Source organism: Alligator mississippiensis, chromosome 8, assembly GCF_030867095.1.
Source record: "Alligator mississippiensis isolate rAllMis1 chromosome 8, rAllMis1, whole genome shotgun sequence".
In the NCBI taxonomy this organism is placed as follows: Eukaryota; Metazoa; Chordata; order Crocodylia; family Alligatoridae; genus Alligator; species Alligator mississippiensis.
The window spans coordinates 22,300,147-22,314,121 of NC_081831.1; the positions used below are offsets into that span (position 1 = coordinate 22,300,147).

At 59.9% G+C, this 13,975-nt stretch overlaps 1 protein-coding gene across 5 annotated transcripts; it reads left to right on the forward strand.

Moving 5' to 3' along the window:
• Positions 1-565: 565 nt before the first annotated feature.
• ICAM5 (intercellular adhesion molecule 5) lies at positions 566-12,602 on the forward strand. Of its 5 annotated transcripts, none has more exons than XM_059732223.1 (12): positions 566-661; positions 2,721-2,776; positions 3,453-3,731; positions 4,074-4,388; positions 5,097-5,375; positions 5,460-5,729; positions 6,172-6,414; positions 6,773-7,015; positions 7,143-7,385; positions 7,562-7,804; positions 8,498-8,761; positions 9,673-12,602. In XM_059732223.1, exons 2-12 carry the CDS (start codon positions 2,728-2,730, stop codon positions 9,888-9,890), a joined length of 2,646 nt encoding a protein of 881 aa, XP_059588206.1. In that variant the 5' UTR covers positions 566-661; positions 2,721-2,727; the 3' UTR covers positions 9,891-12,602. The 5 variants fall into 5 exon arrangements, 4 of the variants coding, with proteins under 4 accessions (XP_059588206.1, XP_019350445.2, XP_019350444.2 ...); XR_009463859.1 differs by lacking the exon at positions 566-661 and having other exon boundaries at positions 2,617-2,776; positions 9,673-11,453; positions 12,251-12,602; XM_019494898.2 differs by lacking the exon at positions 566-661 and having other exon boundaries at positions 2,618-2,776; positions 9,673-9,783; positions 12,251-12,602.
• The last annotated feature ends 1,373 nt before the right edge of the window (positions 12,603-13,975 follow it).

Below are 13,975 nucleotides of genomic sequence, written 5' to 3' on the forward strand. Positions count from 1 at the left end.
ACCTTGGGTGCTTCTTCCCTTTCCCTTCCCCACCCACCAACTGCAGAGCTCCTGGGGGTAGGGGCCGAGTCCAGCCCATGGATCCCATTGTCTGCAGGGGGCAGACCCTGGGCAGTAGCTGGTCTGGTGCAGAAAAGGGCCTACAACCTTCTGCCCTGTGCCAGTGTTGTTTCCAAAGGACAATGTGAGTTCGTGCCCGGTGCGCTTTTGCCAATAAACACACAGGGGTGGAGGATCCAACTTAATCTTTATTGTTTCAAGTCTGCGCAGAGAGGGGTGCCTGGTGATCATTCACAAAACAAGCACGCTGGTTTCTACCTTTGGGTACCTTTTATACATGTTTGCAAGTGTATCGTTCAGTGATTGGTTACAAGCCACTGACATAAGACGTTCGCTACTGAGCATGTCTCTATACCTATGTTTTAGCCATGTATTTCATTTACATACATATATGTTTCATTAACATACTTTTGCTCTGCCCAGGGGTGTGATTTTTAGCATTATAATGAGACCTTTTTCTGAACTTCTTGCTATCTTACAGGTGACAGGGAGACATCATCCTGCTGGTGTTAGGGAGGCATTCCAGGAATCCTCCGCATCCCACACGTTGTGCTCTGCAAGCATCTCTTAACACACACATACCACACCCCTCCCAGCACCAGTAAGTTGCCTTAAGTATTCAGTTAGATATAGTTTGCAAAAGCTAGATATACCATAAAAAAGATTACATAAAAAGATTACATCACCAGCACCCCCACCCTCCCCCCAGCCTTGGCCACCTGCCCTCTCAATTTCCACCCTCCCAGGCGCCTTCTGGGAACCGGATGGTACCTCCTTTACCCCGATTGCTGTGCCCTTTCATGCCTCTGTTGCAACAGCCCAGGCGGGGCTGCCCACACTGCTGGGGAGGGAACAAGCAGCCAAGGCAGCTTTAGCGGGTTACCAGCTCCCTAGAAGCCTGGCCTTCTGCCAAAGGCAGCAGGAGAGGCTGGGCCCAGCCCAGGAACCCTGTTCCCCATGGCCTAGAGCTGCATGGGCCAGCAACTGAGCTGCCCTGATGCCATCTGGACCCACCAAGCTTGGGAGGGGAGGAGGAAAGGAGCCAGAGGGGCCATATTTTGGGCTGTGTGGGGCACAGTATACTGTGTACCTGGGCGGGGGCGGTCTGGGCTGCTTTTTATATAGGAAAAGCATCACAGAGAGAAACAGTGGCTTGACTTCAGCAGCCATTTCTAAAGGAGGGAATGAACCCCGCCCCTCTGGAAAGCTCTGACCCCCATGCTGCAGCAGAAAGAGAAGGAGGAAGCTAGGCACACAGCCTCTTTCTTCTTTTCTAGAGGGGAAATAAAATCCTTTCCCCCACAGCATCCCTCCACCCTGCCCCCCGACTTCCAGCACCTGTGGTCCAGCTGCCCGGGTCATACTGAAAGCTGCCAGGCAGTGCCAGCTCCTTCCCTGGTGCCTGCTGGTACCGTCCCTCCCTTCCTGGCCTGTCACCAGCCCCTGCTGTGGGAAAGGCCATGCTGGGTGGACAGAACCCTCCAGGCCTACATGGACATGCATGCCCATGCTTCTTCCCCTCCCCCTGCAGCCATGAGTGACACATGTTGGTGCAGGAGGACTCATGTGCAGGGCCCTGGGGGGGGGCGTGTGGGCAGGGGCCCCCATCGCCAGGCTGTGTGGGCTGTGCCAGCCTGAGCACTGCGATACAGGACGTGCTTTCTTTTCATTGTCACACTTGAGTCATGCATTGCCAGCTCCTGCTGCTGGCAGCTCCCACGCGGGTTTGGGGGGCGGGGGTCTACCTTGCCTCCGGGAGAGCCCTGAGCTCATGGTGCAGGGAGGGAAGGAGCCTTGTGAATGTGAGAGGACCCAACTAGAGGCAGCCATGCACTCAGCAGCCCATGGACATGAACAAGTCTTTGCCCACACTGATGGGGACATACGTGTTGGGAGATGCTGCCACATGGGCACCGGCTGCCAGAACATACACAACACTCCTGCTTCTAGGGCTGTGTCTGGTCTGCAAAGGCCAGGGTCCAGCTCCCCCAATGCCACCTCTAGCCCACCACAGAGCGCCCCCCCCCCCCCTCCAACCGCTGACCCCTACCCGAGGAGCTGCCTCCAGGGCTGCAGTTGCCCCTCCCTGGGCTTGAGTGGGGGGAAGAGCTGGGAGACAGAGTCCTGGCTGGAACAAGCTGAACGCAGCTGAGCTGGAGACATCTGTGCCCACCCACGACTGGGGATAGTGGTACGGTGTCCGCCTCCACCCCCACCCCTGCTCTGGCACCTTCCCCAGGCCCAGCCCCACTCCAGTCCCGGGTCCCTCCAGGCCGGAGACCCCGGGCACGACGGCCCCGCGGGGGTCCCGGCCGTCCCGGGTCGGGGAAGTGCATGGAGGCAGCCGCGGGGTGGGGGCGAAGGGGTTGCTGCTCCAGCCGGGGCTCGCAAGGGCGCTGCTGGAGCAGGCGGCAGGGCCGGCCGGGGCGGAGGCAGGTGGGGACCGGGGCTCCGTGCGCGGGGTCCTGGGGATGCCTCACCCGGCCCGGCCCGGCCCACCTGGGCGGAGCAGGTGCCCGCAGCGGGGGAGCCCGGCCCGTGCCCGGCGCCGGGGGTTGGGAGCGGCGCCGCGGGGGCGGAACCCGCGTGGGCCCCCCTGGGGCCGGGACCGGGGCTGGCTCCGCCTCGGAGCTCTCAGCGCAGCTCTCCTCCGTGCACAGCCCGGCCATGAGGCTCCGCGCTCCGCCGCCGCTGCTGCTGCTCCTGGCGCTAGCGGGTAGGAGCCGCCCGGATCGGGGCCCCGGGGGGGGGGGCGCTGCCGGGATCGGGGCCCCTGCGGGGGCAGGTACCGGAGAGAGGGTCTGATCGGGCGGGGGGAGGGGGACGAAGCTCCTGCCGGGGCTGGGGGAGGAGTGGTTAGAGCGGGGGGAGGGGGCGCGGGGGGCTGCGAGCCCCGACGCCTGGGCTCTCTCCAGCTCTGGGAGGGGAAGGGGGCTGGGGGGTGCGAGCAGGGCTAAGGGAGCTGAGAGCGCGGACGCCTGGGTTCTGTCCCCAAGTTTGGGAAGGGAGCGGCAGGCAGCAGCTCGGATGCCTGGGTTCCTAGGAGAGGACACAGGTTCAGGGGATGGAAGCAAAGGGGGGCTGGGAGTCGGACACCTGGGTTCTCTCAAGTTGTTGGAGGGTGGTGGGGTGAGGTGAGGTGAGGCAGGCTGGGGGACTGAAGCTCTTGCCAGTCACTTCCCCAGGGTCCCCGTGCAAGGGAAGCTCCTGTCACAGATTTTCTCATGAGGTTTGTGTGTCACATGCTTCTCTCTGGTGAGGCTGGGGGAGACGGTTTACTGGGGCTGGACAGCAGCCCAGGGCATGGAGGGCATTGGCCTGGCCCCACGTCTCCCCAGGCAGGGACCCCCTGAGCTTGAGTTGTGGTGTGATGGGGCCACGGGTGTGCTCAGTTCCAGGGCCCGCGTGGGGGGCCTTCGAGGTGGATGTGTGGCCAGTGGAAGCCGTGGTACCATTCGGTGGGACACTCCGGCTGAACTGCAGCACCACATGCCTGGATCCCAGCACCCGCGGCAGCCTGGAGACATCCCTTACCAAGGGCCAGAGCAAAAATGGGACTGGCTGGGTGGCCATAGAGCTGGTGGGTGTCACAGAGTGGGAGTCTTCCCCCCTGTGCTACTTCAACTGCGGTGGCACCAAGAAGACAACAGCGGCACGGATCTCACTGTACCGTGAGTGCCAGGCTGCAGAGCTGGGGGGGTCAGAGGCCCATGAGGAGGGGGTGTCGCCACAGAGAATGCCTCTTTGAACAGAGGTGAAAACACAGATCCAGGGCAGAGCAGGTCTTGGGGACTGGGCTCAATGCTGCAGCTGCCTGTTATTCTGGGTCTTGGCAGGCTGTGCATGGCTGTGTGGAGGCTCATGGGTATGTAACTGGGAGGAGCCTCCATGAACAGCCACTGGCTCCCACACTGTGCCCACCAAGGCAGGGGTGGGCTGGGCACCTCAGCCACATGCCCCACTGCAGGAGTTGTTTCCCTCATGCTGCTACTGGAGTCTCTACCCTATTCCAGGAGTCCCAGAGCAGGTGATACTGGAACTGCCACCTGTGCTGGAGGAGGGCAAGACCTACCCTGTGACCTGCTGGGTGAGCAATGTGGCGCCCATGAGGAACCTCACTGTGACCCTGCATCTTGGGGGCAAAGTGTTGCACACGAACATCCAGGGGGATCCCAGGGTCGGTGCTACCAACATCACAGCCACCTTCAACATGACAGCGCAGCATGGGTACCATGGGCAGGACGTTGCCTGCCACACAGAGCTGGACCTGCGGCCCCATGGGCCTCTCCTCAAGAACACCTCTGCCCCCATCAACCTCAGCGTGTACAGTAAGTCTCCTTCCCTGTGAGTTAGAGAAGTGGGGGCTGGGTGCCCAGATGCTTGGGTTCTCTCTAACTCTGAGAGGGGAGTGGAATCTGCTAGGTTAGGGGCATGGGCTAAAGCAGCATTTCTCAATCCATGGGTCACAACCCAGAAGTGGGTCACAAAAATATATGAAAGGGTCACAAACAATCTTTAAAAATGGATTCTCCTTTAAAGGAAAAAAATGTGGGAAATGGTGACGTTTCCCTTGCAATCTGTCAGAGTTCCAGCTTGGAAGGGGCTGCTTGGGGCCCCCCATACCTCCCCCCACACACACCCCTGCCTCATACACTCTGGGGCTAGGGCCTGGGGCAGAGAGGAAGCAGGTTGGGAACGAGGGGCACTGGGTCAGGACTGGCCATTGATGCTTACAAATGGGTCCTGGTACAAAAAAGGTTTAGAGCTACTGGGCTAAAGAACCTAGCATAGCAGCTCTCATTTTGCTGCCTGGCTGGTTCTAGCCCAGCCCAGGGCTGAGACATGAGCTCTGCCCTTTGGGGCTTCCCTCTACCAAGACAAACACCAGGGGGGAAACTGAAGCATGGAGAGATGATATGACCTGGCTGGGAGACACCCAGGGGGCAGTGGCAGAGGCCTCCAGCTGCCTGCATCCTAGGCGGGGGCTCTCTCCAGCTTCCTTCACAGCCAGGGCTGGTTCCTTTCACATCCTGCAGCCTTCCCAGCAGCCCCACAGCTCCGAGCCCCCCACCGCGTGGAGGCTGACACAGAGGCAAACGTCAGCTGCTGGGCATCTGGTGTCTTTCCGGCTGTGGTGGCCCAGGTCAGCCTGCGCCTTGGGAACCAGAGCCTGGAGGTCTCCATCGCTACCTCAGGGGACATGGTAACAGCCCAAGCCACAGTGCAGTTCCTGGAGCCCGGAAAGCAGGAGCTGCACTGTACTGTATCCATGGGGCCTGTCACCAGAGCCACTGAGGGCCGTGTGGATGTTTATCGTGAGTAACCAGAACCCTGCCCAAGCTGTGGTGGGGCCAAGTGATGCTGCCCCCTGTGCAGCCTGACCCTGCTCTGCCTCACAGGCTTTCCTGCCCCCATCCTGGAGCTCAGCGACCCTGAGCCCCTTGTGGGCACCAATGTCACCCTGACCTGCCGCTCCCCAGCCACCAACCCCCCTGGTGTGTGGCTGCAGTTGCATGAGGCAGAGCAGATCCTGGCATCTGGGTCACAGCCCCAGCTCCAGCTCATGGTGCACAAGGGGGACCATGGTCGCCAGTTCATGTGTGACGCAAATCTCACTGTGGGCGGTGGGACCGTGGTGAAGAGAACATCTGCTCAGCTCACCGTGCACTGTGAGTCCTCATGTCTGCTCTCTGCTGCCCCAGGTTCCTGGGAGCCCTGACACGTGGGTTCTTTCTCTGCTCAGGGAAAGGAGTTGGGTGTGGGGCCTGAGCAGGGTTGGGACCCTGGACGCCTGGGTTCTCTCAAGCTCTGGGAAGGGAGTGGGGCCTGGGGTGGGGTCAGGGGCTAGAAGCCTGGATGCCTGGGTTTCACATCCAGTTCTACCTCTGGCATTGAGAAGTCACTCCCTGGTCTATGGCTTGGTTTCCCCATGTACTGCCTGCCATCATCATCCCAGCGTTTGCTGACCTCTAGGCCAGATCCAGCAGGGAAAGCTCTGGCCAGGGGGGATGGGGAAGGGAGGAGCTGTGTCCCATGTAGGATGTGTCTCTGGGTGTCAGCCTGGACCCCACCCACAAGAGATGCCTTCCTTCTGTCCCCTGTGCCTCTCAGCACCTCCAGAGCTGCCTGAGGCCAGCTGCCCAAGTACCCTGACATGGGTGGAGGGGACGCAGCGCGCCCTCCACTGTGTGGCCACAGGGGTCCCAGCACCGGCCGTGGCCTGTTCCAAAGATGGCATGGAGCAACAGGTGGGCACAGAGCTGCAGGTGACCCGTGACCACGCCGGCACCTACGTCTGCCATGCCACCAATGCACTGGGCACCCAGAACCACAATATCATGGTCCACGTGGAATGTGAGTGGCAGCACCATAGGGACCACAGCCAGTGGGGTAGGCCAGGAGAGAGGCTACAGCCCAAGTGTCCAGCCACCCACAGGGGCCTTCATGTGGGGAGATATGGACCCTGGGAGCTCCCCAGGCAGAGCTGGGGGCTGGTGGGGAGGGATCCAGCATCTTCAACCCACAAGTAATGGCAGGAGCGTGGAAGCCTCAGGGACCTGTCTCCCTTGGACTTGCTGCAGCTCTCGAGAGAACATGGCAGGTGGGAACATGACCTGAGGTCCATAGACAGTCCCTGCCTGGCCCTCTCCACCTTCCCTGAGGCCTCTGGGGAAGTCAGGCATTGTCTCATGCGTTCCCCTCCCCACCACAGACCCGCCACAGCTGGATGATGCCGGATGCCCCCCACAACGCACGTGGCTGGAGGGCCAGCAGCAACAGCTGGTGTGCGTGGCTGATGCCAACCCCAAGGCCAACGTGGTCTGCAGCCTGGACGGACAGCCATATGACATCACCCAGAAGCAAGGCACCACGCGGGGCCAGGCTGGCATCTACCAGTGCCGTGCCACTAACACCCATGGATCCACTGCCCGCAACGTCACTGTCAGGGTTGAGTGTGAGTGCCAGGAGAGCTGGGTTGGGGGTTTTGCTGGGGGGAGAGGGAGGTTGACCAGGGCTGTGGCCTTGAGGGGAGTACTACCCCATGGCCTGGCTACAGCAGATCCCAGCTCTGCCCCTTCCAGATGGGCCTGAGATGGACGACACCAGCTGCCCGCAGAACTGGACCTGGGTGGAGGGGCTGGAGGAAGCCCTCACCTGCAAGGCCCAGGGCAACCCCACACCCAGCATCACCTGTAGCTGGAATGGGCAGCACCAAGCCCTTGAGGTGCCACAGCTGGTCACAAGGGAGCAGAACAGGACCTACATGTGCATCGCTGCCAACCATCATGGGAATGTCACTCGGGCTGTGTCTGTCCGTGTAGAGTGTGAGTGGCAGGCACCCACTATGCCCCCTACCCCCTCTCCCCTCCACCAGGCACTGCACAGACTAACCACTGCAACATGGGTTGGGGGAGCCCTGAGATCTGAGCACCATGGGGTGGGGGCCCCCAGAGACCTGAGCACCAGGGAATTCCTCAGTCTGTCTCCCCATGCCTTCTAGACAAACCTCACATGGACGAGTTGAGCTGCCCCAGCCACCAGACGTGGCTGGAGGGGACAGAGCTGGCGCTGGCCTGCAAAGCTGATGGACAGCCTCCTGCATGGGTTCAATGCACCCAGGATGGGACCATGCGGACACTGACTGGGTACCACAATGCCTCCAGGAATGACTCCGGCCTCTACTCGTGCATGGCCACCAACAGCCACGGCTCAGCACAGAGGGCGGTCACCGTACAGGTGGACTGTGAGTCCTGGCACCACAGGCCCTGTGCAGGGTGGGGAGCAGGGACACGGTACTTGCATGAAAGGGAAGGGCCCAGTCCCACCTAAGAGGGGCATGGCAGAAGGGCTCTGCAGCCATGGGAAGCTGAGTGAGTTAGAGCAGCACTGAGGCTGCTCCAGTTTATGCTGGAAGTCTGTCACAAGCCCTGCACTGGCAGCACCGCAGGCTCTGGAGAGATGTCCTTTCTGTGCTTGTACTCCCAGCCTGCCTCACCTATGTCTCTGCTTGGTCCCAGCCTCCTTGGGTGGAGGCAAGGGTGGCTAGGAGCAACCAGGATCGTGGCAGTGACAGATGTGGTCTGACCCCCAATGGCACCAAGCACTGGATACATGGAGAGAAGAGAGATGTCCCCTACCCTGGTCCCAGGGCTGAGTGTAGAAGGAAACCCCTGCTTCCAGTCCCACAAGCCCCTTCTCTTCTGCAACCCTATCTCCAACTGTCTGGGCAGCCCCGTACGCCAAAGAGAAGGCCAAGAGAAACAGGGAAGCACCCAAGGTTGTAGCAGGGCATTAATGGCAGAACTGGGAGCAGAGCCCACATCTCCCCAGCCTGCACCAGCTGAGGGATGGGGAGGGATGGCACCCTGGGGGCTGGGTCTAAATGGAGCATGGATCAGGGTCTGAGCTGCCTACAACTGCCACCCTCTCTTCCCAGACAGTCCCGTGGTCTTGGCCCTTGATGTCCAGCCATCCCCTACTGTCCTTCAGGGCTCTGACTTCAGCATCCACTGCAGCGCTGAGGGCTCTCCAGTGCCCACTTATAGCTGGGTGCTGCCCATGGCCCCTAACCTCAACTACTCGGCTGACAACAGCACCGTGATGATATTGGGCGCTGGGGCTCACAACTCTGGGTCTTATGTCTGCGCGGTTGCCAACTCCTATGGTTCGCACATTCGGAATATCACCATCCAGGTGGCAAGTAAGGATGCGGGAAAGGGGCTGAGGGCACAGGGGAGACTGGGGGTCCCTTCCTTTTTCCCTCAGGAAAAGCTGCTTTGCTGTCAGAGGAGGGAGGTAGTGGAAGAGACCCTCAGGGAAGCTGTGGCCTCTCCATCACTGAAGGGGTTTGAGAAGAGGGTGGAGAGCCCCTGGTGGGGGATGATCTAGGATCAGCTATGCCTGTGCTCTGCTGTGGGGATTTCCCAGGTATCTGGGCTTTGCTGGCTTGCTCCCCGCTCCCCCCTTTTCTGCTACATGTGTCCGGGGGGTTTTAAGCCTTCCCCAGAGGCACTGGGTGTTGGTTGCAGTCAAGGCTGGGGATGGGAACTGGGATGTGCCAATGCTCCTGCTCTGACTCAACCCCAGAGGTTCCTGGCTGAAGGGCATTGCCCCTCCACTCAGGGTGAGACCGACACTGGCTTGGGGTCAGGAAGGAATTTTTCCCCCAGTCAGATAGGAACAGACTGGGAGGGTTTTGCCTTGCTCTGTAGCAGGGGCATGGTCTCTGCCTGGGATCTTTTGAGCATCTATTAACCTTGCATAGAAGCAGGACATTTGCAGCTGCAGTTCCCCAGCTTTCCATGCGGCAGGGTCAGGTGTGATGCCTGGTGCTGTGTCAGGGCTGACGGTAGTTTTATGTAGAGGTTAGATGATGGATGCATCTGAGATGGTTTGGACAGGGTTGATTCTGTCTCAGGGAGGGGGTTGGACTAGATGTAACCCCATAGGTCCCTTCCAGCCTGGATGTCTCTATGATTCTTCTCTCTCCTCAAATCCTGGAGCCACTTGAAGCCAGGGTAGTGCTGTGTGGGAGTTGTGAGCTTTTCTCTACTACTGCCCCACTCATTAACCTTTGTTATGTCTTCTTGTCTCCCTTCCCAACTCTGGCAGGAGGCTGGCAGTACGACCTGACAGTGGTGGCAATTGTGGTTGTTGTGGTGCTGGCTCTGGTTGGGACAGGCGGCTTCATTTACTACCTCAAGACCACTGCCTGCAAGAAGGGTGAGTACAACGTCCGTGATGCAGAGAACTCCTCTGAAGCCACCTGCCTGCACCGCGAGCCGCCAGCTGATGGGGAGGTCTACGGCATCCAGCTCACCCAGACCTGAGGGGGCCAGGAGCCAGCCTGACCCCTCCTGCTCTGCCCTGTCCTGGCCAGCAGCCCACAGCTCTCCAAGCCCCTTGGATCCCTGCCAGGCTCCTGTTCTGCAGCTTGTGGCCCTCCACAGGGGCTGGGCACTGTTGGCTCTGCGCTGCTTCTGCCATTTCTCTCCTGCTCTCTCTGACTTTGGGAGGGGACTTTTGGCCTCAGTGATACCTGACAAGACGCCAGGAGATGCCTGTCTTCACAGGATGTGCCAGGATCTTGTGTTGGGGTCCCCAGGGGTAGAGCTGGCAGCCCTCACTCCACCACCCACAGCACTGAGGTGCAATGAGTCAGTGAGGTCTCCGCTGCATCCCTGGCAGGTCCCTTGCACCTCCCCACCCTCCCGTAATGTCCAAAGCAACTTTCACTTCCTCAAGTCCTGAAAACTCATGCCAGGAGGTCCCCTTCCCTGCAGCGCTGGTCACTGCTCACTCCTGGTCCCAGCCTGGGACCAGGGACCCCCAGTTCCCCCAGACAGTCTCCTCAGAGGTCTCCTTGGCCAGAGAAGCTGCAGATTCTCCATCAATGGAGGGGTTCAAGGAGAGGCTGGATAGCCCCAGTTGGGGAGGATCTAGGTGCAGCGATACCTGTGCTCTGCTGTGGAGATTTCTGAGGCATCAGGGCTTTGCTGGTTGCCTTCTCCCCTTTTTCTGCTACCTGTATCAGGGTTTTTAAGCCTCCCCGAGAGGCGTTGGCTGTTGGCTGCAGCCCAGGCTGGGGGTGGTGACTGGGCTGTGCCAATGCTGGGACCAAAGCCTGAAGTTCCTGGCTAGAGGGTCTTGCCCCTCTGCTCAGGTCAGACCAACACCAGATTTAGGGTCAGGAAGGATTTTAACCCATGGTCAGATCGGTATGGACTGGGGGGGGGGGGGGGGGGGTTGCCTTTCTCTGCAGCAGGGCCATGGCATCTGCCTGACATCTCTTGAATGTATATGAATCCCCTTTACAGCAGCAGGATGTTGGTGGCAACAGCCACCCTGCTGTCCCTGAGGCAATGTCTGGTGCTGTGTCAGGGGTGACAGTTGTGTTGCTCAGAGGTCAGACAGTGGGTTTGTCTGAGATGGTTTGGATAGGGCTGCTCCTGCCTCAGGCGGGGGTTTGGACTCAGTGTGCCCTCCGGAGGTCCCTGCCAGCACCACTTCTCCATGACTGTATGAATGCTGTGAACACAGCTCCAGCCCAGGACTGAGCAGAGCTGCTGCATTACTAACAACTCTTGAGGGGCAAGAAGATTCTCCCTGTGCTGGCTGGGGGTGGGGGACGGGCCGCGTGCGTTATTTGCTGCCCGCCTGGTCTCTAGCAGCTGCTGCCTTCCACATGGCGGGGATGTCTCAGGGATGCACCTGCAGTGATGGGGGGAGCAGAGAAACACCCCCCACCATGGCCTCAGCTTGTGGGTGGTGCAACCTCTCCTAGCAGCTGAGACCTGAGTCCTCTGGGGCTGAGGGTGCTCTGGGAGCTGGAGCACTGACGCCTACCCTGCTGCCTTGGACCAGCCCCCAGCGTGGATCTGCCTGGCATAAGGGTAAGCTCTGACTTCCCTTCGCGGGGGAGCTGTGGGAACGGCCCAGACACAGCCTCAGCCTGGGCCTCTCCTGCCCAGTGCTACTAGTTCTTGATGCAACTGCCAGAGGCCCCTTTTTTCTCCCACTATTGCACAAACAAAACAGGCAGCACTCAGGCTCCCTCCCCTGCCTTGGGCCCAGGCCCAGCCTGTCCTGGGACTGGGTTTGAGTCTAGTGTCTTCCTAGATGCACTGGGTTCAGAGCCTGGTATGGGAGGAAGAGGTCAACCTGGATTTTCTTCATCCAAACCTGGGGCAGCCAAACTGTTGCTTTGCTGCTTCCTTGCGCTTGCCGTGGGCTGGGAGGGAGAACACGGGCACCTTGGGGCAGAGGGAGACCAGGGTGTTCCTTGGTGTACGCTAGATCAGCCCAGATGCTGCTGACTTGGCTCTCTGGCTTGGTGCTTCTCTGTGGGCCCTGAGCAGTGGATGACCTGCTCTGGTCCCCTCCAGCCTCTGCCCCTGCTCCATGGGGGAGCTCTCGGGAGGCTGTTGGGGGGGCGGGGCATGGGGTGCTCCAACAGGAGGGGGGTCTGACAGGGGAGTCCACTGATGGGAGGCTTATGGGGTGCTCTGTGTGTGTAGGGGAATCTATGGGCAAAAGCCATGGGGGGGGGGGTCTCCATTGCAGGGGGGTCGAAGCAGGGAGGCTGAGGCTGGTGCTGCACATAGGTCTGAGGGGACAGGACTGAGCCAGGCGAGGTTCAGGACCATTAAGGGGCTCAGGTCCATTAAGCAGAGCCCATTTCTCACTGCAGACACTGCAATGGACAGCATCATGCTGTCACCACACCTTTCCTAGACACAACTCCAGGGAGCAGGTCCTCTGCCAGCCTGGTGACTCTCTCAGCCAGGGGTCTCTGCACTGTCACAGCTCCCAGCGAAGATGTGGGGGTCACCGCTGTTTCCTGCCTGTGGGGCACTTGGAACAAGCCATGAAGGGAACTGTGCAGAGCAGGGACTTGACTGGAAGGATGAACGTGAGGACACTGCTGTTCCTCCAGTGTTGGCCACATCTGCAAGAAATGGATTTGGCTGCATTACACAGGCGCTGCACGGACCAGACCCACAGGCTTGAGTTCGGTATTAAAGTAAGCTGCAAACCGGCAAGGTCCACCCCAGCAGCTGTAGTGTTTGTGCAGCGTCAAGAGCAGTCCACATTGTGCGTGGCACTTTGCACATGCATATGAGTTTCCTTGCATGGGTCTGAGTCCTTGGGACCCATGCAGATTTGTGCTGACCATGGCTGCAACATGCAGGTGGAGGGCAAGTCACCCCATATGCACAGAGCTGCACATCACAGCGTGCCTGGCAACAGCTTCCCACAAGCCAAGCCAGCTCTGTGGGGTAGCTGTGTTTACACTAGGGTTCCTGCCTTCGCATTGTGCCCCCTGGCCTAGCAGGAGCCTTGGTGGTGTCCCTGGGGGCAGGGACAGTGCCCTGCTCAGTCTCTCTTTTTCGGCACTGAGTGGCCCCACTCTTTCCTGACAGGCTCAGGGCACAGCGCACACAGTCCTTATCTCCCCCCACCCCCCACCCAGCTTCTCCAGGAGCTGCTCCCTTCCTTCTTCCCTGTCCCACCTGGTGTCACCCTGAGTGAGCTCTTGCTGAGCTGCACTGGGATTGTCTCATCCCCCTGCCACCTCTTGGCTATTACTTTTGAGTTCCCGTGAAGGGCAGGGAGATCCAGGTACCAGCCCCCCACCCCCATGTGCATGTGGAGCTGCCTTCACTCAGCCCCAGAGCTGACTCTTGCCCCTGCTGCTGGGGCCCGTGGGCCCTGAAAATCCCATGGGCATCACATGAGTGAAGCCACACATGTGCCCAGGTCCCCGTCATGTGCAGACAGCAGCTCTGAACATGCTGCCACAAGGCTTCACCAAGCGCTTTCCCCCCTACCCGGTGCCAGGCACTCTTCCAGAGCTTACGGCACATGCTTATGTTAGTTCCTGGGTGGGCAGCCGGCACCTGGTCTAGGCGTGGTGAGGCATGTGCTCCATGTCCCTGGCCACCAGGTTCCAGCTGAAAACAGGAATCTGTGCAGAGGAAAAGCTGTGCCCTCTGTTCTGCAGGGTGGAGAGGGAAATCATTCACCTCCTGCAACTTCCAGGAAAGCTGTTTCAGAGCCTCCAGCTGGTAGTGAGGGCAGTACCATGCTGTGGCCTGGCTCTGAATCACAGGACATGCCTGGGCCATGCCAGGCGCATCCAGCCCAGGCCCCTCTGCAGCGGGGCTGGGTCCTGGCTTTGCCCCCACAAGCAGGGAGCTGGACCAGGTGTGAGCTCCTGTAGTCCCTTCCAACTGGTATTGGAGCCCTGGCCTTTCACCCCACTCTGGCAATGGTCCCAAGGCTGGAGCCTTCCAGCAACAACCAGGAAGTTTTATTGCAAAGTACAATGCTGCTCACAACACAACTCACTACCATGAAACCTCCAGAAGATCCCCTGTCCCACTCCTGCCCCCACCTTGCCCCCAATGCCCCC